Source organism: Cololabis saira, chromosome 22, assembly GCF_033807715.1.
Source record: "Cololabis saira isolate AMF1-May2022 chromosome 22, fColSai1.1, whole genome shotgun sequence".
Taxonomy (NCBI): Eukaryota; Metazoa; Chordata; class Actinopteri; order Beloniformes; family Belonidae; genus Cololabis; species Cololabis saira.
Genome location: NC_084608.1, coordinates 29,540,146 through 29,563,685, shown reverse-complemented (window position 1 = coordinate 29,563,685; position 23,540 = coordinate 29,540,146). Strand labels below are relative to the sequence as shown.

The 23,540-nt window shown below is 44.7% G+C and overlaps 1 protein-coding gene across 3 annotated transcripts in view; it reads left to right on the top strand.

Annotated features, from left to right (window-relative positions):
- The window catches only part of LOC133422945 (NACHT, LRR and PYD domains-containing protein 14-like), a 471,822-nt gene that overhangs the window by 356,379 nt on the left and 91,903 nt on the right, over positions 1-23,540 (top strand). For 2 of the 3 annotated variants that reach the window (XM_061713003.1, XM_061713006.1), the window contains one exon: positions 19,853-20,026. The exons of the other annotated variant lie outside the window; for it this stretch is intronic. In XM_061713003.1, the coding sequence (XP_061568987.1) occupies positions 19,853-20,026 (174 nt within the window). The remainder of the gene's footprint in view (positions 1-19,852; positions 20,027-23,540) is intronic. 3 annotated transcript variants of the gene reach the window in all.

Sequence of the window (23,540 nt, the reverse complement as noted above, 5' to 3'; positions counted from 1 at the left end):
GTAAAGTAGCAGAAGCCTCTCTCATCCACATGTACTGGTCCTGCCCATGTCTAAACAAGTACTGGATGGAAGTATTTCATACTCTCTCTCTGGTGCTTAAAATCAGATTAGAACCAAACCCTCTGACTGCCCTGTTTGGGGTCATGGAGGGAGGAAGGAAGTTAACCACTGCACAGGGGCACACTTTGTCTTTTGCCTCCCTTTTGGCTCGTCGGGCAATTCTGTTCAGGTGGAAGGATCCCTTCCCTCCTACTCGTGCACAATGGCTGGAAGACATCATGTCCTGCTTAAAACTGGAGAAAATTAGATACTCGCTTCAGCAATCAAATAAGTTCCAGAAAGTGTGGGGACCTTTTCTAGAAGCTTTCCAGACCCTGTGAACTATACTTCATATTTCTTTTGTATTCCTAGTGCAGGCTTTTGATGTTAGAATGACCTCATATTGTGATTAGTAATCTGGCACACATGGGAGGGATTAGTTTGATCTGTAGTTTGTTTTTGTTACTATTTTATATCTTTTCATACTGCTTAATTGTTTTTTTTATATTTTGCACACTGGTGTATGCTATGATCAACATGCCCATGCCTAATCAAAATGTTTGTAATTGACATTCAGCATTTCACCTTTTCCTTTTTTACCTTGTGAAAATTTTAATAAAAAGATCTTGAATTAAAAAAAAAAGAAATTGTGCTACAAGAACATGATTAGCGCCTAAGCTTTCAGAAAAAACTGTAATAGAATAGAATAGAATAGAATAGAACAGAATAGGTACACAATAGGTCACCGGTACATTGGAATTCTTTTGCATTCTCCCAAAGTCAGGCAAGTATATAGTACTATAGTATATAAGTAAATAACTATACAAAAAACAATCAACATATAGTGCAATAACAATAATGTACATATAATACAAAAACATACAAAGTACAATGGTGTACAATGTCCTTTTATAGCTGAAGACCCTGAGTTGCATTCAACGTTGAATACAGGACATTTACCAGGTAGATGAAAGATTTATTGCACATTTTACTTCTGCGTTTCTAATGGCGCTTTTACACTACTACTTACTCAGCGCGACTCGACTTGCCACACCCCGGTTTAGCACTTCCTCCACTACGGGCCGAGGCAGGTGGAGGCGTGCCGAGTTGATACTTTTTCTGTATCTATTCTGCCGAGGTTCTAAGCGGGCTGAGTCGGCGGTATCTATTGTCTTCACACAACAGGCCACCGATTGGTCGGGGGGCCGTCAGACCAGGGTTATAATAGTTTTGAATTTTTCATTTTAGTTTAGTTTTATTTCGTTTTGACTTTTTCTCCTTCAATTCAGTTAGTTTTAATTAGTTTTTAGTGTGGGTTTGCTAGTTTTTATTAGTTTTTATATTTTCAAAAAAATATTGTGATTTTCTGTAATGCAATTACAAAAACAAAAATGTCATACATTCTGGATTCATTACAAATCAACTGAAATATTGCAAGCCTTTTATTATTTTAATATTGCTGGTCATGGCTTACAGCTTAAGAAAACTCAAATATCCTATCTCAAAAAAATTAGAATATTCTGGGAATCTTAATCTTAAACAGAAAATAAAGAACTTTATCACAATATTCAAATTTTCTGAGACATTCCTGTAATGTAATGTATAATAAAATTCAACAAAAGATACAAAAGGGGTGAGTTAACAATCACTTATTTTTTATTTTAATTACTCCCTTAATGAATACATATAAAGTGCATTGCAAATGAACATTGTGTGTGTCACTGAGACACATCTTGTAACCACACAGACAAACCAACAAAGACGTTCACTCTGAACAGCCGAATAAGGTTTGAACAATCTGAATCAAACCAAATGAAAAAAATCTCAAAACATCAGATGAGACAGTTTGTGTGTGTGTGTGTGTGTGTGTGTGTGTGTGTGTGTGTGTGTGTGAGAGATGAGTGTAGTTCAGTCAAGCAACAATTTTTTGTTGATTTTGAGGAAAACACGTTGCTCCAGAGATGTGGTTGCTCTGTTTCTCAGTCCAGATGACAAGAGTCCGCACACAGAGAAGATGCGCTCCACAAAGGCTTGTGAGGCAGGGGCACTAACGAGATCCAGTGCCACAGGGGCCAGTTTTGGATGGACAGTCTCTCTTGATCTCCAGAATTGCAATGGTGTCTCATTGCACACACCCTGTTTAACATTATCAACATACCTCTTCATTTCAGTCAACACACTGTCTGTCAAATGATCATGCTGATTTGTCGATGACACATGGACCTCCATACGAGATGCAAGGAAGCGCTATTTCTGCAGGACAGTAGGAGGAGAGTCTGCTGCAGTTTGAGTGGCAGTGACAGTATCTTGAGGAGTAGTGGCTGGGTTATACTGTGCTGCCAGGTTCTCCACTAAGGACTGTGCTGCCCTCCTCAGTGGCACCATATCTGCTGTTTGAAGAATCAGTGAAACACTTGGATCCAACAGGCAGGCTGCTGCTGGTGTGGCATCAAACTGTGGGTAATCAGGGCTAAGAATGGCTGCGAAACGATCTCGCAAGGATTTCAGCAGGACTTGAGCTAACTGTTTCCCAGGAGCTGTAGTCATCTGTAGATGTGCCTCCAGGTTGAGCCGACATGGCACTACCTGTGAGAGTGACTGGCTGTCACTCTGAAGCTGGTCTGTGGGAATGGCAAAGGGCTCAAGTAGCTTGACCAGGTTCTCCATCTTAGCCCAATCGCTTGTGAGAAGTGTGTCCATGCCCAACTCCTCCAGTACTTGGTTTACTTCCGTTCTGATCTCCAGTAGTCTTCTCAGCATATCAAAAGTGCTGTTCCAGCGTGTGCTACAATCTCGGACCAGAGTTTTGCCACACTTTTTGATCAATGCCTCATTTGCCACAGATGATTTCCTCACAGTATGTACCAGCTTTCTTGCTCTTGATATAAGCGATTCAGCATTTGGGTGCTTCATAGCATCTTTCAGGGTGAGTTGAAGGGTGTGGGCCAGGCATGGCATCCTCTGGAACTTGTTCTCCACATCATCTGGCAGCTCAAGCTCTTAGCAAAGCAAACAGAGAGAACAGAAAAACAAATAATGTATTATCATCAAATGTTAAACACACAAAAGAATAGTGCAGTTTAATAAATAATTATTTATGAATTAGGACTTTTCTGTGGTAACCCTTGGTTTTAGAGCATGGATGATACTTTTTTTCTCATTAATATTTTAATCTCCATCCATCCATCCATTGTCCACCGCATTATCCGAGTCCGGGTCGCGGGGGCAGCAGTCGGAGTAGGGATCCCCAGACTTCCCTCTCCCCGGTGTTGTGCAACTCAGGTAGCTAAGCTGATCAGTTATCGAAGGCTATTAATGAATATCATTAATAATTATTAATAATTAATAAAGTTGACTATTTATCAAATTGAATTATCAAAATGATAATAATTCTCGTCGGGGCACCACCCCCGGGGCCTTACTCCGGGGGAAAATGATAACTAAACAGCAGAAAATCAGTCTCATATGAGACTGATTTGAATTATCCGGCATAACAGCAAATCCTACTATCACTTACAGGATAACAGTTGAAGGCGTGATATCCGAACACTAGGCTCTGCTTAAACAAATCAATTTGTGACCAAATCTTGCATGAAATAACAACAACCACTCATTAAAAATCAATCAGAATTTATTTACATACGGGTATCAAAGATGATAAACAAATACCCAATAAATCCCGATGGCAGAATCTTAAGTATCATAAAACCATTAACTAACTAGAAAAACAACAATCAATAGAAATGAAATGAAAGTTAAATGCATGGAATGAAAAGAAAAGAAAAGAATCAAATGTGATAATAATAAAGATGATAAAGAGGGGCACGGTGGCGCAGCTGGTAGTGCAGCCGTCTCACAGCAAGAAGGTCCTGGGTTCGATTCCCGCCGGGGGACGCTGTGGGTGCTGAAGTGCGTGTTAGTTCCCCCATGACTTCAGCGCCCACACCATGGGTGGGGTTGGCGAAAGGGTTTGCATGTTCTCCCCGTGTTCCCTTGGGTAGCTAATGGGAGTTACCCTCACAAAAACATGCACACAGTCCTGGGCTATACATGCCCCCTCTGGCCAACCGGGGCGCCAGATGGGGTGGGGAGGATCCCGCCGGAATAACGTGATCCTTCCACGCGCTACGTCCGGCCGGAGAAGCCCCACCCTGTCTGGTGAAAAGATGCGGCCTGCTCACTCCTCAGGTTAAGGAGGAGACCTGAGCTCAGTGCAGGGCCCTCCCGGGGTTGGTAGAGGATGGCAATGCCCAGGACTGTCACTTAGGTAGGAGCACGGGGTGGTAAAAATGGGAAAAAAAAACGGGATAAAAATATTTAAAAAAAAAAAAGATGATAAAGAACACAATAATGATAACGTACAGTAATAAGCATACAGTAATCTCATTAAACATAAGTTCAGCTTTACACCTTTCTAACTGACTGATCGCCCAAACACCACCAAACACTGGATTCTGGATCTGGGCTGCGGGCTCTGTCGGTGGTGACCGGGTTCCTGCCGGGGGGTTCCCGGTGTCGGAGACTTGACCCCACCGCCGATCGCTTCTGGCGGGGATGCTCCGATAGCGAGCGGTCCCTCAGTCTCTGTCCTGCTCCTACTTCAAAAAGAAAAGGGCAACAGTTGCTGCAGCGGCGCCTCACGCCGGCTCTCTGGTCCTGACCGCGGCCTCAACACCGGCCTCGTTGCGCACGGGGGGCCGGTTCCTCCCTCGGAACGTCGGCTCACGTCCCGTGTGTGTCGCCGGGCTGCGGGAGGGGTTTGCGGGTCCAAGGCTGGAGCTTCTACGGCGGGTTCTGGCGGAGCAGTCATCCTGGACGGCACGGTCCCTGGTGTGGGGAAAGTGCTCAAAGGAAGAAAGGAGTTAACAGAGAGAGTTGAGAGCGCCGCGCTCTGGTATCGGATTTTACGCCCGCCCTGTTAATGCAGGTCCGGAACGGCTCCCTCCTGCAGGAACGTCCGTTCGGTCCGCTGGCTGAAGGAGAGAGAGTGAGCACTGGGCAAGGACGGGAGTTTGAGTTCCGCGGGCTGCGTGACGTCACCACCCCTGGCAAGTGATTGGGTGCTTCCCGCTTTTGGGCTTGGGGGCGGTTTTACTGTGAGGGACAGTCCCCCCCTTCAGGGCTCGCTTCCTGGGGGCTCCATTTCATCTGAACCCCCCCTGGTGTCGTAACCCCAGGCAGTCTGTTCCTTGTCCCTTTTTTTTTTTTTTTATTTTTTTTTTTTTTAACTTTTTATTTTTCTTAGTTTTATAATACAGAATTTTATGTGCTGAAAAAAAAAAAACATGACAGAAATCAAACAGCACAGAACATACAGGTCACCGAAGGGGGTGTATTATGGTGTATCAAAAAAAACAACAACCAAAAAACAGATATTGCTCTCGGTAATAAAGGGTTACTATAGTTCCTGGGTGTGAGAGGAGAGGGCAGCCAGCCCTGGGTGCGAGTTCCTCCAGTGTACAGTAAGTCCATCCAATATGCAGAATAGGGATGGTGTCTTGTCAGAAAAATCCGTATGGTAAAAAACAGTCAGGGGAACAAAGTTGATAAAACAATCGTGGGTAATAATATCAACAAGGAAATTTCCAATGCTGATGTGATTTCTGATCAGTCCAAGATATTAAGTAACAATAAACATCCATCATAGTATACAAATTAAACAAATTAAACAAATTAAACACTGGGGTAGTTGCTCTATAACGGTCTCTCACCCATATACTTTAGCCATTTCCCCCAGTATTTCTGGGCCTTATCACTACATAGTCGTAGGGAGAAGGTCAGCAATTCCATTTCACGTATTTCCTCCACAGTGGCTATCCACTCTCTCACTGTCGGCGGCTCCCTCTTAAACCACTTCCTTGTTAGTGACTTTTTGCTGGCTATAAGCAATATTTTCAAAAGGTATACATCCTGGGGGTTGAGATCAGTTGGTAAATTACACAGATAAACAGATTTCAAGCTATACTCAATTCCAAAGCCAAGAATTGATTTTATCTCTCTGGCTACATCCAGCCAGTAAGGTTGGATCACTGGGCAACACCAAAAGATATGACTGTGGTCAGCCATCGAATTATTGCATTGTCTCCAACAGTATCCAGATTCAGTTCTGCCACCTTGTAGATATGTCCTTCTCGGGGTTATGAAATACCTGATTATGTTCTTCCATGCAAATTCCCTCCACTGCCCTGAACTGGTAGTGGAGGAGTTAATTCGACATATATTCAACCATTCGCCTTCTGACAGTGTTATTTTTGCTTCCTTCTCCCACATACATTTAACATAGAATGTTGACTTTGCTTTGGAGGATTGCAGGCATGAATATATTCTAGAAACCACTTTCTTAATGATTTTACCCTTGTAGGCTTCAGTAATCGTGCTAATAAGGTCCGTGTCAGAATCACCTGATTGTTTTGACATTTTTATCAAAATGATGCCTAAGCTGTAAATATCTATAAAAGTCCCGCTTGTCTAAATCATATTTTTCCTGCATTTGTCGAAAACTTTCCAGACCTGTATCAGATGAGATTACACAATACGAAGTGATGCCTTTTCGGGTCATTTCCTTAAATCTCAAATCAATTTGTGCTGGTTTAAAATCCTTGTCATGTTCGACCCACCTTAGTAGCCTTGATTTCCTCTCCAAGTGCAAATTACTAACCTCTTTGAACCAGATGTTAAGAGGAACTTTTGTAAGGTCACTTAAATAGCTTGAGTATTTGTTTTTGAGGCTTTTATCACCTAGTAGAGATTGAAGAGGGATATCAAGTCGGCTCAGCTCTAGTTCCTTCCATTTTGCATCGCAGTTCTCATCACACCAGTAGATGGCGTATTGCAGTTGTGCTGCCTTGTAATAGCTCTCCAAGCATGGGAGTGACAACCCTCCTTCATCTTTTGGCAGGTGCAAAGTTTTATAGCGGACCCTTGGTTTCTTATTCTGCCATATAAACCTAGATATTATCCGATTCCATTCATTAAACTGTTTAGTTGGAACCTCCACAGGTAAGGATTGGAAAAGGAACAAGAGTTTAGGTAGAATAATCATCTTTATGGTTTCTATTCGGTTATGCAGGTCAAGTGTCAGTGGGGCCCATCTATCCAAATCACTTTTAATTTTATTTGTGATAATACCATAATTTGCATCGTATACATCTTTTAAGGTTTTAGTGATATTAACACCTAAATATTTCATGGATTTAGTTTTCCATTTAAATTTGAACATTTTATGTATGTCTGTTCGGGGTGAATAATTTAAGGAGAGGGTCTGAGTTTTCTCTATGTTTAGTTTATATCCTGAATAGAGACCATATTGGTCGAGACATGACATGAGGTTAGGCAGACTTGTATCAGGTTCAGACAGAGTCACCAGGATGTCATCAGCGTACAGACATGTTTTATATTCTCTTCCCTGAACTGAAATTCCCCTAATTTCCGGGTCTTCTCTGATTTTTTGGGCAAGTGGTTCAATAAATAAAGCAAATAGAACAGGACTCAGAGGACAGCCTTGTCGGCATCCGCGTTCTAGAGAGATTGTGCTTGACAGACTGCCGTTTATTTTAATCCGGGCCACTGGTGAATTGTATAAGGATTTAATACATTTTATAATTGTGTCGTTAAAGCCGAATCGCTGTAGAGTCAAATATAGGAATTCAAATCTTACGGAATCGAAAGCTTTTTCAGCATCAAAACTAATAGCCAAGGACTTCATGTTACTTCTGCTCATGATATCTATAAGATGTAATGCCCGCCTCGTGTTGTCCTGTGTGCGTCTATTTTTAGTGAACCCGGTCTGATCTGGGTCGATCAAGTCCGGGATAATATTTTCTAGCCTCCTAACAATTATCGAGGTGAAAATTTTATAATCTGTATTTAAAACAGAAATTGGTCTGTATGAGCTACACTCTGTCTTATCTTTTCCTGGTTTTGGTATTACCGATATTATGGCTTGTTTCCAGGATGGTGGAGCCTCACCCCCCCCAAGCACATAATTAAAACAATTTAATAACAAAGGTGTTAGAGAGTCCCTAAAAGTCTTATACCACTCTGCCGGTAGTCCGTCGCCCCCTGGTGCTTTGCTCGTTTTCAATTTTGAAATGGCCTCATTAATCTCTTTTTGTGTTATAACTGTGGTTATCTGCTTATTTTGTTCTGTGCTAATGGATGGTAAATCTAGAGAGTCTAGAAAAAGCTGTATTGTAGAGGGCTCTGCTAATTTGGGTTGAGAGTATAATTTCTTGTGGTATCCTTCAAATGTTTTTTGTATTTCCTCTGGCCTGAGATATATCTGAGTAGTGTCAGGGTCTTTAATACTGGAAATAGATCTTTCAGACTGTTGCTTTCTCAATCTCCAGGCCAATATTTTTTTTGCTCGGGGTCCATTTTCATAATATGTTTGTTTAACATACTTCAGCTTGAGTTCTATCTTATCATCAAGTTTTTTATTTAGTTCCGATTTTATAAGCGATATTTGTTCTTGTAGGGCCGGGTCATTAGTTTCTATATGCTTCTGTTCCAGTGTCCCTAGTCTCCTTATCAGGTCATTGAGTTGTTTAAGTTTTTCTTTTTTCTTTCGCGATGCCCACATGATCATTTTTCCACGCAGTACTGCTTTTGCAGCGTCCCATAAAATACTTGGGGACACCTCTGAATTATTATTTAATTCTGCATAGTCCTTAATTTCTTTCACAATAAAATTCTCAAATTGTTTATCATTTAACAGAGTAGTATTGAGTCTCCAAATTGTATTTTTGTGTTGAACATCTAAATTTAATTTCAAATATACTCCGGAGTGGTCGGATACATCCCTGACACCGATGCTACAGTTTAGGACTCTATGTCTATCTGTTCTAAACATAAAAAAATAATCAATACGCGAGTAAACTGCATGTGGATGGGAGTAAAAGGTATACTGCTTAGTAGATGGGTGAGAATCCCTCCATACATCGATCAAGCCATTTCTTTGAATAATTTTCCTAATGTACAGTGACTCAGAGTTAATTTTCTTGGATGGGTTTGAAGAATCCAGGGTGGGATGTAACTGTACATTCCAATCCCCTCCACAGATCAGGACACCAGAAACTTCTGTAGCTATGAGATCAAATATTCTATCGATAAATTTCTTATCTTGTCCTGGCGGTCTGTAAACGTTGAGTAGAGTTACCTCCTTTGAGTCTAATGTTCCCCTCACCAAGACAAATCGCCCTTCTTTGTCTGTGATCTGTTTGGAAAGCTGGAATCCTACTTTATTTGCTATGAGTATTGCAACTCCTCTTGCTGATCCACTTGCATATGAAGAGTAAAATGTGTTTTTAAAACCCATTTTTTTTAATTTCTCATGGTCTGTTTTTACCAAGTGAGTTTCTTGCCAGAATATTATGTGCTGCTGTTCTCTCTTCATTTTGGCGATAATCTTTCCTCTTTTAATTGGACTCTGCAACCCATGAACATTGAGTGTTATGAATCTATATTCCTGTTGAGACATATATCTTTAAACGAAAATTTATTTCCTCCACCATAAACCCCCAAGGTGACCTTAACCTTCGAACTTGCATAAGAACAGTAACAGAGAACTTGAAAATTGGAAATACACAGATATAGAAAATTAAAGAAAAAAATAAAGAAACAAAGAAAGGGGCTTCCATAACAAAAAAACCCATTAAGACAGGGGTTCGTTTGGAGAGGGAGGCCTCCAGAAAATGAAGGGTCTCTCCAGTGCAGTCTGACATAACTCAGTTAAGAGTATAAATTCAGTGCACGTCTGGACTAAGTTGAACCGGCTCCCAGATCCGCGGTCTGGTGTATTAGTCTATTAATAGCAAACCATCGTGACACTCGTGCTGACAAAGTCAGGAGTTATGGAAATAAAAGTAAAAAGACTAACCTAACACAGTGTCCCATTTTTAAATAATGTCAATTATTTCTTCGCTCTGATGCCGTTTTAGTTCACTGTGCTGGTCGGTCTTACCGCAGGGATGTCAAACAGATATTTGGGTGATGTTCATCACTGCGTGGAGGATGCGTCCCCGGAGTTGCGGCGAAATCCACTGAGTATCTTCCGCGCTCTCTCTCCGTGCGTGCCCGGGTTCCGCCGCTTGGCCACCACCGTCTGCCAGGAAGATTTTTCCAGCCTTTTCATCGGAGCCGCCGTGGACGTGGAGGGCCCTTCGCTGCTGTTGTCGTCCGGTGCAAGCCCTCTTTTCCTCATGTCCTGTATGGCCTCCGCCGCGCTGTTATATGTAACGGGACCACCGTCGAAAAATACTCTGAGCTTTGCTGGCGGCGGGGTATGAAAGCGGAGACCTTTTTCCTTTAAAAGCTTTCTGATAGGAGCATACGCTTTCCTCTTTTTTTGGGTCTCAGCCGGATAGTCCTGATCAAAGTAGATCCTCTGTTGACCGAGGCGTATCTCCCCCTTTTTCCACGCAGAGTGAAGTATCAGCTCTTTGGTTTTATACTCCAAAAAGTAAATCACCACGGAGCGAGGGTTGACATTTTGCGGTAGTTTAGCTCCCAGTGCGCGGTGACAGCGCTGTATGCCAAGTTCAGTGTCCTGAAGCGACAATTCAGCCTTAATAAAACTTTCCATAAACTCCTGCAGACTGCTTCCCTCCGTGTCCTCCGGAATCCCGTACACACGGATATTATTTCTCCGTGAGCGTGCCTCCATATCGGTCAGCTTGGCTTGAATTTGGTCCTGATTACTCAGAGACTCCGACAGCACCTCCTTCATTGCGGCGGTCCATTCCTCCATGTCGGATACACGCTGCAGCGCCTCCTCCGCTTTATCTCTCGTCTCCTTCACGTCGGCCACAATCTCATTCAGTTTTTCATTGACATCATCCCTGAAACTAGCTAAATCTCTCTTCACATCACCTGAGAGGTCAACTCGAAGGCAGCTTAGTTGCTCTTTCACGTCCGCTCGGATGGCTAAGATATCACTGTGAATAGCCCCGATGCTGGCTGCCAGGCCTTCCATCGCCATGTGCTCGTCAGTCGCGTTGTCGTTGACTTTTCCCGTCAGGTTTAACTCACTTTCGTCTTGTGTCTGGGTCGGTTTGCTGTTATCTTTCCGCGTCTTTCCCCTGGTCATCCTTTATTTTAAAACTCAATACGGTTGAAATAGCTCTAATACAGGAGATTTAGCAGACCGTTCTGGGAGCACCTGTTCAACACGTCCGCTCACCTCAGCGCCATGACCGGAAGCCCCGTTCCTTGTCCCTTTGCGTTGTCTTTTCCTTTGTTCCTCCAGGTCTGGCGGGAACCCTGCTGGGTTTGTGGGGGCTATACTGCGTCTGACCCCCCTCCTAGGTGTCGTAAACCCCCGGGGAGTCTGTTCTAAGAGGCAGTACCAGTCATAAAACTCTGGCCCCAGGAGGAAACCAAAGTCTTGCTTTCACTTGGAATTCATAATCCTGACATGTTCATATACATTTATAACAGTCCACATGATCACTGGGTGTGGTCCAACACCGGACACCTCCTTCAGCTCTTCCGGGGGGACTCCAAGGCGTTCCCAGGCCAGCCTAGTGACGTAGTCACTCCAGCGTGTCCTGGGTCTTCCTCGGGGCCTCCTCCCGGTGGGATATGCCCGGAGCACCTCACGAGGGAGGCGTCCAGGGGGCATCCTATACAGGTGCCCAAGCCACCTCAGCTGGCTCCTCTCGATGTGGAGGAGCAGCGGCTCTACTCCGAGCTCCTCCCGGGTGACAGAGCTCCTCACCCTATCTCTAAGGGAGCGCCCCGCCACCCTGCGGAGGAAACTCATTTTGGCCGCTTGTATCCGGGATCCCGTTCTTTCGGTCATGACCCAGAGTTCATGACCATAGGTGAGGGTGGGAACGTAGATCGACCGGTAAACCGAGAGCTTTGCCTTTCGGCTCAGCTCCCTCTTCACCACGACGGACCGATACAATGACCGCATTACTGCGGCCGCCGCACCAATCCGCCTGTCGATCTTGCGCCTCGTTCTCCCCTCACTCGTGAACAAGACCCCAAGATACTTGAACTCCTCCACTTGAGGCAGGAACTCTCCCCCGACCTGGAGGGTGCAAGCCACCTTTTTCCGGTCGAGAACCATGGCCTCAGACTTAGAGGTGCTGATTCTCATCCCAGCTGCTTCACACTCGGCTGCAAACCGCCCCAGTGCATGCTGAAGGTCCTGGCTCGAGGGAGCCAACAAGACCACATCATCTGCAAAAAGCAGAGATGAAATCAAGTGGCTCCCGAACCGTACCCCCTCCGGCACTTGGCTGCGCCTAGAAATTCTGTCCATAAAAATAATGAACAGAACCGGTGACAAAGGGCAGCCCTGCTGGAGTCCAACACGCACCGGGAACAGGTCTGACTTACTGCCGGCAATGCGAACCAAGCTCCTGCTCCGGTCATACAGGGACCGTACAGCCCTCAGCAGAGGGCCTCCGACCCCATACTCTCGGAGCACCCCCCACAGGATGCCACGTGGGACACGGTCGAAAGCCTTCTCCAAGTCCACAAAACACATGTGGACTGGTTGGGCAAACTCCCATGCGCCCTCGAGCACCCTGCGGAGGGTGTAGAGCTGGTCCAGCGTTCCACGGCCAGGGCGAAAACCGCATTGTTCCTCTTGAATCCGAGGTTCGACTATCGGCCGAATTCTCCTCTCCAGCTCCCTGGAATAGACTTTCCCCGGGAGGCTGAGGAGTGTGATTCCCCGGTAGTTGGAACACACCCTCCGGTCCCCCTTTTTGAAGAGAGGGACCACCACCCCGGTCTGCCAGTCCAGAGGCACTGTCCCCGACTGCCACGCGATGCTGCAGAGGCGTGTCAGCCACGACAGCCCCGCAACATCCAGAGACTTGAGGTACTCAGGGCGGATCTCATCCACCCCCGGTGCCTTGCCACTGAGGAGCTTCCGAACTACCTCAGTGACTTCAGCTTGGGTGATGAATGAATCAACCTCTGAATGCCCAGCCTCTGCTTCCTCGACGGAAGGCGTGTCAGTGGGATTGAGGAGATCCTCGAAGTATTCCTTCCACCGCCCGACGATGTCCCCAGTCGAGGTCAACAGCTCCCCTCCTCCACTGTAAACAGTGTTGGCGGAGCACTGCTTCCCCCTCCTGAGGCGCCGGATGGTTTGCCAGAATTTCCTCGAGGCCGACCGGTAGTCCTCCTCCATGGCCTCCCCGAACTTTTCCCAGACCCGAATTTTTGCTTCCGCGACCGCCCGGGCCGCAGTCCGCTTGGCCTGCCGGTACCCGTCAGCTGCCTCGGGAGTCCGCCGAGCTAGCCAGGCTCGGTAGGACTCCTTCTTCAGCTTGACGGCATCTCTTACTTCCGGTGTCCACCACCGGGTTCGGGGATTGCCGCCGCGACAGGCGCCAGAGACCTTACGGCCGCAGCTCCGGACGGCCGCGTCAACAATGGAAGTGGAGAACATGGTCCATATATTAATCTCATTAGACTAATATTTTGTGAAAACACCAATAGTCATCCTTAAAATATTGTCTCAGTTTTGAGATGTTCACCTTAACCTTATCACTTTAGCCCTTTGCTCCCAGTTGAACAAGTCAGCACTTACAACCAATAATTATTTATATGAACCAATATAAAATTCACTATCATGGAAGATATTTCAGCTATATCACTCAGGCCATTACAAAGTACATTTATTTAATTTGTTTGTACATTAAATGTGTTCTACTGTGATGTTATTATTGTGATATATCATGATAGAATATTTATATTTTTATTGCCGGCCTTAGCTTACAATACTGCTGCTTACTGTAGATCATTGTGACATCTTATTAATACATATTTAGCACTATAACACTTACCAATGTCTCCAGTCTCTCCAGTCTCCTCATCCTCCTCGTCTGTCTCCTCTGACTCAGATTGGACACACAGTTCATCCAGGCCGTCCTCCCTAGCGTCTCCTGGTTGACCCCGTGAACCATCTGTGGACTCCTCTCTTTGTTCTCGGCTTCTATCTCGCATCAGCCGTACGGCCTTTACAATGTTGGAGCCGTTATCTGTCACAATCAGCAGCACCTTGTCTTCACATATATCCCATGCATTTAATGTCTCATCAATGCAGCGAGCAATAGCCTCCCCTGTGTGTGGATGTTCTATTCGGTGTAGGTTCAGCAGAGCATGGTAAACTTGGCCTCGGGGTGGATGATAAAAACAGGCTGACACACCTAAGAAGGATGCTGTTAGTCCTTTCTTGCTCCAACCATCCACACAGAGGGTTAGCTTCCTCACGTCCGTTAACATTTCTTTTAATTTGTGCTTTGCCTTTTTTCCATCTTAGCTCCAAAAACGTTATTCACTCTTGCAGCACCGGGAGATTTGAACTTCGGTTCGAGTAAAGTGCAGAACCCTTTGAAGGCGCTGGAGTCACACAGCCGTGTCGATATTCCGGTCTCAATAAACATGTTAACCAGTGCATCTTCCCGCTTGTGGTGTTCTTGTGTATTTACTAACCAGCAGCTGTTTGGTCGTCTGTGAAAGCAGTCCATTAAAGTTGTCTCCTTCCCCGTGCCACCGGGCCGGGAGGATGTTGCTAATCTTTCTGCGGGCGACGGGCTGCTCACAGCAGCCAGCTTGTTAAGGTACTCGAGATTAGCCGCGCTGTGCGAGCTTCTTAAATGGACTTTTAGATTGGTGGGGTTTTTCCCCTTGAGAAGCAAGCCGCATATTTCGTCTGTTTCCACGACAAGACACTTGCTTTTATCTCTTTCCTTGTCATATTCGAAAAAGTCCCATATAGGACTTTGCCGCTTTCTCCCAACTTTTGCTGCCGCCATGACTTGATGCTGCGTAAAAAGGGGTGACGTCACGGACCGTGAGGCGTTAAGGTGCCGCAGCTGCCAGTCGGAGATAAACGGCTAGAGCGGAAAAATGAATCATACCATGAGGCTTATATTGACAGGGACAAAAACGGAGGAAATTATATCTATAATTTCAGTTCGTTTTAGTTAGTTTTCTAAACACGCTATATAGTTTCAGTTAGTTATCGTTTTTGCCTTTTAATTTCCGTTTTTATTTAGTTCAGTTAACGAAATTGTTTTTTCAATTTTAGTTTTCGTTATTTCGTTCGTTTTCGTGAACGATAATAACTCTGCGTCAGACGTCTGAGTCAGGAGGTGGAGATCAGCGAAAGAGCGACTCGAGGCTTCTTCATTTTATTCGACAGGAAATGGCAGCGCAAAAGTCTGTTTCATGATCCAACTCTGAGGTGCAGATGTTCATAAACCTGGTGGCTGAGGAGATAATTAAAAAGAGATGTAGACGGGCGATAAGGAACAACCAGATCTACCAGGCGCTCTGTCACTTCTCAGCTGCTCGCGGCCTCCAGCTGACTTTTCAGCAACGCCGAGACAAAAAAAAAAAGCGTCACCGCTTAAAGCTTCTTTCACTCTCATTTTTTAACTTGATATTGAACACAAGTCACAGACACAGTATCATCTCCTCCAGGTTCTACATCTTTAGTGTTGTTGTCTTGTCTTGTCAAAGACGTCACAGCAGCTTCGCTCCAACCCGCTTATTTCTCATCTGGTGTTGCACTGAGTAGGTACTAGTATAAAAGCGCCATAAGTATTGCATTGCACGTTGTGTGTTTGTGTGTTTTTTTTTTTAACCATAGCTGCGGTGTGTTTTGCTCAGCTGAGGCTCTCACTGATCTGAAGGAACAACCACAGTCCCCTGAGGAGAGGAGGCTACAGAGGGGGGGCTTTTTTTCCTGAAGTCCAGGATGAATTCTTTTGTTCTGTCCAGGTTCAGAATCAGATCATTGTCTCCCCCATAGACAGTGATTTTGTGGAACAGGGGCCTCATGTACAAAGAGTGCATGGATTTCAACGTGAATCCGTGCGTGGAATTCTTTTGTACGCAAAAAAAATTCAGATGTTCAAAACTGTGCGTACGCCCAAATCCACGCAGGTTTCTTTGAACATCACAATCAACATGGATTTGAGCGCACATGCGGGAGCACAACACTCCGCCCTGTCTCCTCCCTCAAGTAGATATATTTGAATATGATAATGAGGATAATTATCCATTAAAAACCGCTCATCCTAACAAAGAATTGCAAAAACAAGTAAAACTAACTTAAAAAAAACATCAGCCCTGAGCTGGAGACAGTCCTGTCAAAAGTTGAGGCCTGGAAATTTTTTTATTTGGGGCATTTCTTCCGATTTAAGCTGCATTGCATTATGGGGATTGTTGTTCTTGGCTTTGTGTTGCTTTCCGTGAAGAGTTGTGGTTTTATTATGATCGTAAGGGTTTGTGAATGTTTATGGGCAGCGTTAGTGCATCATTACACTCTGCTTTTCTTGTTTGTATTTTAAGAACTTAAGATAAGAACTTAAGTTGGTCGGATGAAAAACGGCTCCTCGTTCCGCTTTATTGTCACGCGTATTCAATTCAATTCCATTTTATTTGTATAGCGTCTAATACAACAGATGTTGTCTCTAGACGCTTTCGAGAGGCCAGCACACAGTTCCTGAAGCTCATGAAGCTCCTGAAGCTCATGAAGCTCCTGAAGCTCCGGCCTGCGAACATGCAAAAAAGAGAAAAAAGGGGGGCCAGCACAAGAAACTACAGGAACGATGGACAAAAATTATAGCTATGAGATACTTATAATAAATAAAAATGGAAATGGAGAAGAGAGGAAGGGAAGAGGAGAGGAGGAGAAGGGTGAGAGGCACCGCTCAGTGGATCATGTCGGTGCCCCCCCTGCAGCATAGGCCTATAGCAGCATATTTACCGCAAAGCTATATTTGAGACTAACTATTATAGTCTTGTTCTATAGCTGCAACTATGACTACTTACTCTAAAACACTAGAGTTTACACTACCTAGAGAGTTAACACCAGCTAGAGGTTTACTAAACACTAACTATAGGCTTTACTAAACAGAAAGGTGTGAGTGCTGACAGGAATCAGCAGGGGAGACTACGTCTCTCCAGTGTTAGCGTCGCTCCATTGGCTACCCGTAAAATTCAGAATCCAATTTAAAATTGTGTTACTTGCGTATAAAGCCCAAAACGGCTTAGCTCCGCATTATTTGCAAGATCTGATAGTGCAGGCAGAGTGCAGGTTTACTCGTAGTTCCTAGAGCATCCAAATGTAGTTTTGGAGGGCGGGCGTTCTGCTATCAGGCACCATTACTATGGAACCAACTTCCAATCTGGGTTAAGGAGGCTGACACCACCTCCACCTTTAAAACTAAACTTAAAACCGCGGTCCACCGACCGGACTCATCTGAGACGCTTCCTGGGTTTCACCGGTTTCATTCGCCGATTTATCAGGGGATTCAGTCAGATCGCTCCCCTCTCAATGCCCTGACCTCCGTCTCACGCCCCTTTTCCTGGACACCCGAAGCCGAGGCAGCCTTCTCCAAGCTCAAGGGCCTGTTTCTACGGCACCTGTGCTCATCCACCCGGATTCTGCGAGACAGTTCATTGTGGAAGTGGATGCGTTTTGTTTTATTCTCACTTACCGCTCGGGCTCCAAGAATGTCAAAGCCGACGTGCTTTCCCGTCAGTTCTCTGTCGAAAGCCCTACTGTCCAAGAGAGTTCTGACACCATCTTTCCACCTGCCCGGGTAGTAGGTGTTGTCACCTGGGCCATCGACTCCGTGGTGAGAGAAGCCTTCCAGGCCCAGCCGGAACCGGGTAATGGTCCTCCGGACAGGTAGTTTGTTCCTAACGCAGTCCGGCCTCAGGTGTTGGAGTGGGGTCACTCTAGTCGGGTGGCCTGTCACCCCGGGGAGCGCCGGACGGCGACCTTCATCAGCCAGAGGTTCTTGTGGCCAACCCTTAAGAAGGATGTCAGGGAGTTTGTAGCCGCCTGCACCATCTGTGCTCGGAGTAAGCCTTCTCATCGTCCTCCAGCAAGCCTTCTGCAACCACTTCCCATTCCTAGTCGGCCCTTGTCTCACATAGCCATGGACTTTGTGACAGGACTCCCTGTGTCTCAGGGCTGTGACACCATCCTGACCGTGGTCGACCGGTTCTCTAAGGCAGTCCATTTTGTTTCTCGCACCAAACTCCCTTCTGCTGCTGAAACCGCAGACCTCCTCGAAGTCCATGTCGTCCATAATCAGCCCTGTTGCGGTCCATTTGGATCTCCCACCCGCTCTCAAGGTTCATCCTATGTTCCATGTGTCCCAGCTTAAGCCGGTAGCCACCAACACTCTGTCTCCCCCTGTGTCTGCTCCTCTGCCCCCTCTGGTCCTAGCAGATGGTGACCCTGTTTGGACGGTTCGGAAGCTGCTCGCTGTCCGTCGTCGGGGACAGGGTTTCCAGTACTTGGTGGACTGGGAGGGCTTTGGCCCTGAAGACCGTAGATGGGTGCCCCGGTCCTACTTTGCAGACCCTTCTCTGTTGGACGACAGTCCCGGGTGCTCCGGGACTGTCGTCCGGTGTCTCCCCTCCCCTCCCGTCCACCTCGCCCGGATTGAGTTTACTGATTAAATCCTTTGTTTTGCAACTCCGGTATCTGTGTCTTTGCTTTTTGGGTCCCTGGCATATTTGGCTAGTCAATTCTTGAGTGGCATAACATCAAGGCTGCCATCGGGATTTGCTGGTTCCATCATTGAGCTCCTGCCTTTAGTTGTATGTTCAGATCATGTGGTTGATTGTGAGATTGTTGCAGCTCCACTCTTGTGTAACTTATCTGGTGATGTGGGGATTGTCGTGTCCTTCACGTGGTCGTGAACTTATTGTTGACGTCACGTTTCCTCATATTCTCGACTTCACTGCATCACCAGTGAGTGTCACCAATGGACAAAACCTCAGAAAAGTGAGTACACCAGACACGATTTGTGCGTGAAAGTGCAACTTTCCACATTCGAATCACTTTTTGAACATCCGACCGTGAGCGTAAAAAGTGGCGTACGCACATCTTTTGTGCGCCGCATGTTTTGTACATGAGGCCCCAGGTGTTGCAGAATTGAAGTGCCAAATGCCACCGCCTCGTCCACTGATCTGTTGGAGGGGTAGGCAAACTGAAGAGGTCAACAGTGTCAGGCAGCACAGAGTTGAGCTGTCGGAGGACCAGCTTCTCCAGACTCTTCATGGCAACTGAAGTGAGTGCCACGGGTCTGAAGTCCCAGTACATCAGGTCAGAGTACATGTTTGATAAGTACTTTGTACTTTTCTTGTGTTTGTAGTCTGCAGTTTCCTGAGTCTGAACTAGTTTTAAAACAGCTGCAGGTTTTGTCATGAGGTGAGATTACAGAACCCAAAAGCAGGAGACCCAAAGGTGAGCGCAGCAAGGTCCTTTATTTGAACAAAACATAAACATACAAAAAGGCCTCTGACAGAAAACAGAGAGAATCCTGAAGATGACTGGAAGGCGTGCAGACTGACAACCAGCACAGACCCCCTCAGGGACCGACACCACCCTCCATGGTCTGTTCCAGTGGGGGGGCTACAACCTGAGCATCAGCACCTACAGAGCTTCTACAACCAGCTACTGTAAGGCTGTTGGCTCCGGACACCAAGGAGGGAACCCCCACTCTCTCACTCAGAACAATGAACCCACCGGGACTCTGGGACATGCACAATACTTCCTATGGAGCTGTTTTTAACTTGTACAAATTACATTCTCTATTCTATTCTATTCTATTCTGTTCTATTCTATTCTGTTATATTCTATTCTAGCAGAGAACCCCAGGATGTTCATTAAAAGGTGAACATGTCAGAGGAACAACCAGGAACCAACATCATGGATATAATAGAATTTAAAACCTGTTTTATAAAGTCCAGATACCAGTGATGACCCACATGAACCTGATGACAAAGTTGATATTTGAAGAACTTTCTTTTTGTTCAGATTGCAGAGCTGCGGTCTGTCAAAGATCAGCTGTTCTTCTCTGGTCTCAGCTCTGAAGTCCAACCCCTCCCATCTGGAACATCTGGACCTGAGTCTGAACCACCTGCAGGATTCAGGAGTGAAACATCTGTGTGGTTTCCTGGAGAGTCCAGACTGCAGACTGGAGACTCTGAGGTCAGTTCACAGATTTAAAACATCGTAGACGCTTTAAAAAGTCCGTCCAAACAGATCCTCCACAAACACAGATGAAACTAAGGAGTGTGTTCAGTCAGAGACGTCTTCAGGTTCTCTGTCATACAGATGGCTGCAGGAGATTATTTATTTAGTTTATTTAGGATCCCCATTAGCTGTTACACTTGGCAACAGCTATTCTTCCTGGGGTCCTCAAAATATCATACAAAATACATACAAAAACATTGAATTAAAAATAAAAATACAAATACAAATATTGCAAGAGAGAACAATTCATTACAGCATAAAAAAAAGTTAAAAGTTAAATTACAATATTTTCATTGTGTATAAGAAAGTCCTTCAGTCGTTTCTTAAACTGCCTTTTATCGTTAATTTCTGTAATACATGCTGGCAAAGAGTTCCAGAAAGTCATTGCCCTGTACATGACTGTGTTCCTCATTGCCTCAGTTCTCGGCTTAGGCATTGTGAATCGACCCATTGCAACATGTCTAGTGTTATGTCTGTGCCTATCACTAGTGTAATTTATATTTCTGTATAAGCATTCTGGCTTTTTATTTGAACAAATGTTCCTAAAAAATCCAGCCAAACTAGAAGCTAATCTCTGCTCCACAAACAGCCATGACAGCTTCCGGTGATTTAACAGTGTATTAGATCTAGTAGTGGATTTAAGAGCAAGGCGAGCTGCTTTATTCTGGACTATTTGCAATTTACGCAAGTCCTTTTTAGCTGCACTGGACCACACAGCTGGACAGTAGTCAAGGTGGGATATCACTAGTGCCTGTATGACCTGGACAGCTGATGCTGAAGTTAAAAATTCAGCACATCTCCTAATCATCGATAATCCCCCTCCCATTTTCTTAGTTATGTTTTCAATATGAGTAGACCATGTTAATTGACTGTCTAGTGTGACCCCAAGTAATTTTGTTTCATCTACCTGCTCAATTTCCACATCTCTCAGATGCAGACACAGTTTGGGCTTTGACTTGAGGATATGCTGTGATCCAAATACAATAGATTTGGTCTTTGAGATGTTCAGGACCATCCTATTATTCACCACCCACTCTGATATATATTGTAGTTCCTTGTTGAGAGCTACAGACAGATCTTCAACATTAGTAGCAGACATATACAGAGTAGTATCATCAGAATACATGGCTATATTGGCCCTGTCTAGGACCAATGGCATATCATTTGTGAATATGGTGAACAGCAAAGGCCCCAGGCAGCTTCCTTGTGGGATTCCAGTGTAAATATATTTGGTATCTGAGAGACTCCCATTGTAGTATACTCTCTGTGATCTACCGGATAAGTAGCTTTTTATCCACTTCAATGCAGGTACGGTAAAACCATAACACAAGAGTTTTTCAAGCAGAAGATTATGATCAATAATGTCAAATGCGGCAGAAAAATCTAGCAATACAGACCCCACAATTCTCTTAGAATCAACATTCATTAGACAGTCATCTATTAGCTGTGTCAGTGCTGTGTTTGTTGAAAGCCCTTCTCTATAGGCATGCTGGAAGTCAGTGCTTAGTGCATTCTCAGAGAAATAAGATTGAATTTGGTTAAATACATATTTTTCCATCAGTTTGGCAAGAACTGGCAGAATACTAATAGGTCGGCTGTTAACGCCTGTGATGTTTATTTTAGAGTTTTTTGGTAGTGGGATAACTTTCGCTTCCTTCCATATTTGTGGACACACACCACACATCAGGCTCTGGTTAAATATATAAGTAATTGGTTTTGTTACCAGGTGTACAGCAAGCTTCAGTAACTTCCCATCAAGGTTATCCAGGCCTGCAGACTTCTCACTGTGTATTGACAGTAACAGTTTCTCCACCACCTCGGAGGTCATGGGTTCAAAACTAAACATACAGGACTTATTCTTCATAATTTTGTTTGATATATTGGAAACACAATGCACATCACTATAGGACATGTCATTTCTTAAACTGTCTACTTTACTGGTGAAGAAGTTGTTAAAGTATTGAGCTATGTCATATGGCTTAGTGATAAAAACCCCATCCACCTCAATGAAGGAGGAAGCTCTAATAGAACCCCTACCCAGAACATTGTTAAATGTTTTCCACAGCAATTTACTGTCAGATTTTATTTCATTAATCCTTGTTTGATAATAACATTTCTTTTTCTTCCTATTCATTTTTGTAACCTCTTTTTTGTAACCTCTGTCATACAGATGGCTGCAGGAGATCATTCCTGAAAACACTTACAAACTTCTAGAAAGACTCTTTCTAGTGACTCTGTAACACTGACTCTTTCTTCAGCAACCATCAGTTCCCTTAGAGTCTCTAGGGGCTATGAGCCTGCTGAGAAGAATTTCCCTAGAGGTTAATATAGTATAATTAATTTAATTAAACATGTCCAGAAGTTTATTTCTCCCTTCTCTCCTGGAAGAGATGTGTGATGATGTTTAAAGTGTAAACGTTGGAGTTGAAGTTTAAAGTGCAGTCTGAGTGGAAGTATAGCGCCTCTCCAGTGGATGTGACCATAACGAGGTGCTGACCTGAGTTCCTTGAACCTTCAGAGAACTTGGGGTTCCTTCAATAAGGCAACATAATTCACTTGAGGTGCAAGCAATCGTTCACCTTTAACTAATATAGTCTTTCACTATGAGGGACTCTTCAATCATGCATTAATTCTCTTCAACATACAATTACGTAATTCAGTGTCTCTGAACTTATTTTCACTCACTTTTATACTTTATTCCAAATTTTATACTGATATCTTTAAACCATTAAACGCCAAATTACTGCCAATTTGCATTAACTACTTAAATGATCAAAAGTAGTGAATAAACACATGTCAAGAAAATTATAAAACTTTTACTTTTTTTTTTTTTTTTTTTTTTTATATTTTTATCCCGGTTTTTTCCCCATTTTATCACCCAGTGCTCCTACCTAACAGTCCTGTGCATTGCCATCCTCTACCAACCCCGGGAGGGCCCTGCACTGAGCTCAGGTCTCCTCCTTAACCTGAGGAGTGAGCAGGCCGCATCTTTTCACCAGACAGGGTGGGGTTTCTCCGGCCGGACGTAGCGCGTGGAAGGATCACGTTATTCCGGCCGGATCCTCCCCACCCCATCTGGCGCCCCGGTTGGCCAGAGGGGGCATGTATAGCCCAGGACTGTGTGCATGTTTTTGTGAGGGTAGCTCCCATTAGCTACCCAGGGGAACACGGGGAGAACATACAAACTCCACACAGAAAGGCCCTTTCGCCAACCCCACCCAGGGTGTTGGCACTGAAGTCATGGGGGAACTAACACGCACTTCAGTGCCCACAGCGTCCCCGGCGGGAATCGAACCCAGGACCTTCTTGCTGTGAGACGGCTGCACTACCTGCTGCGCCACCGTGCCCCTATAATAAAACTTTTACTTAAAGAAAACAGAAATAGCAGTTAAATATTGCTTTCAAAACTATTCAGAAACACTTCCAACCATCAGGATGATAAAAGCATTCAGAATGGTCTTTATCAAAC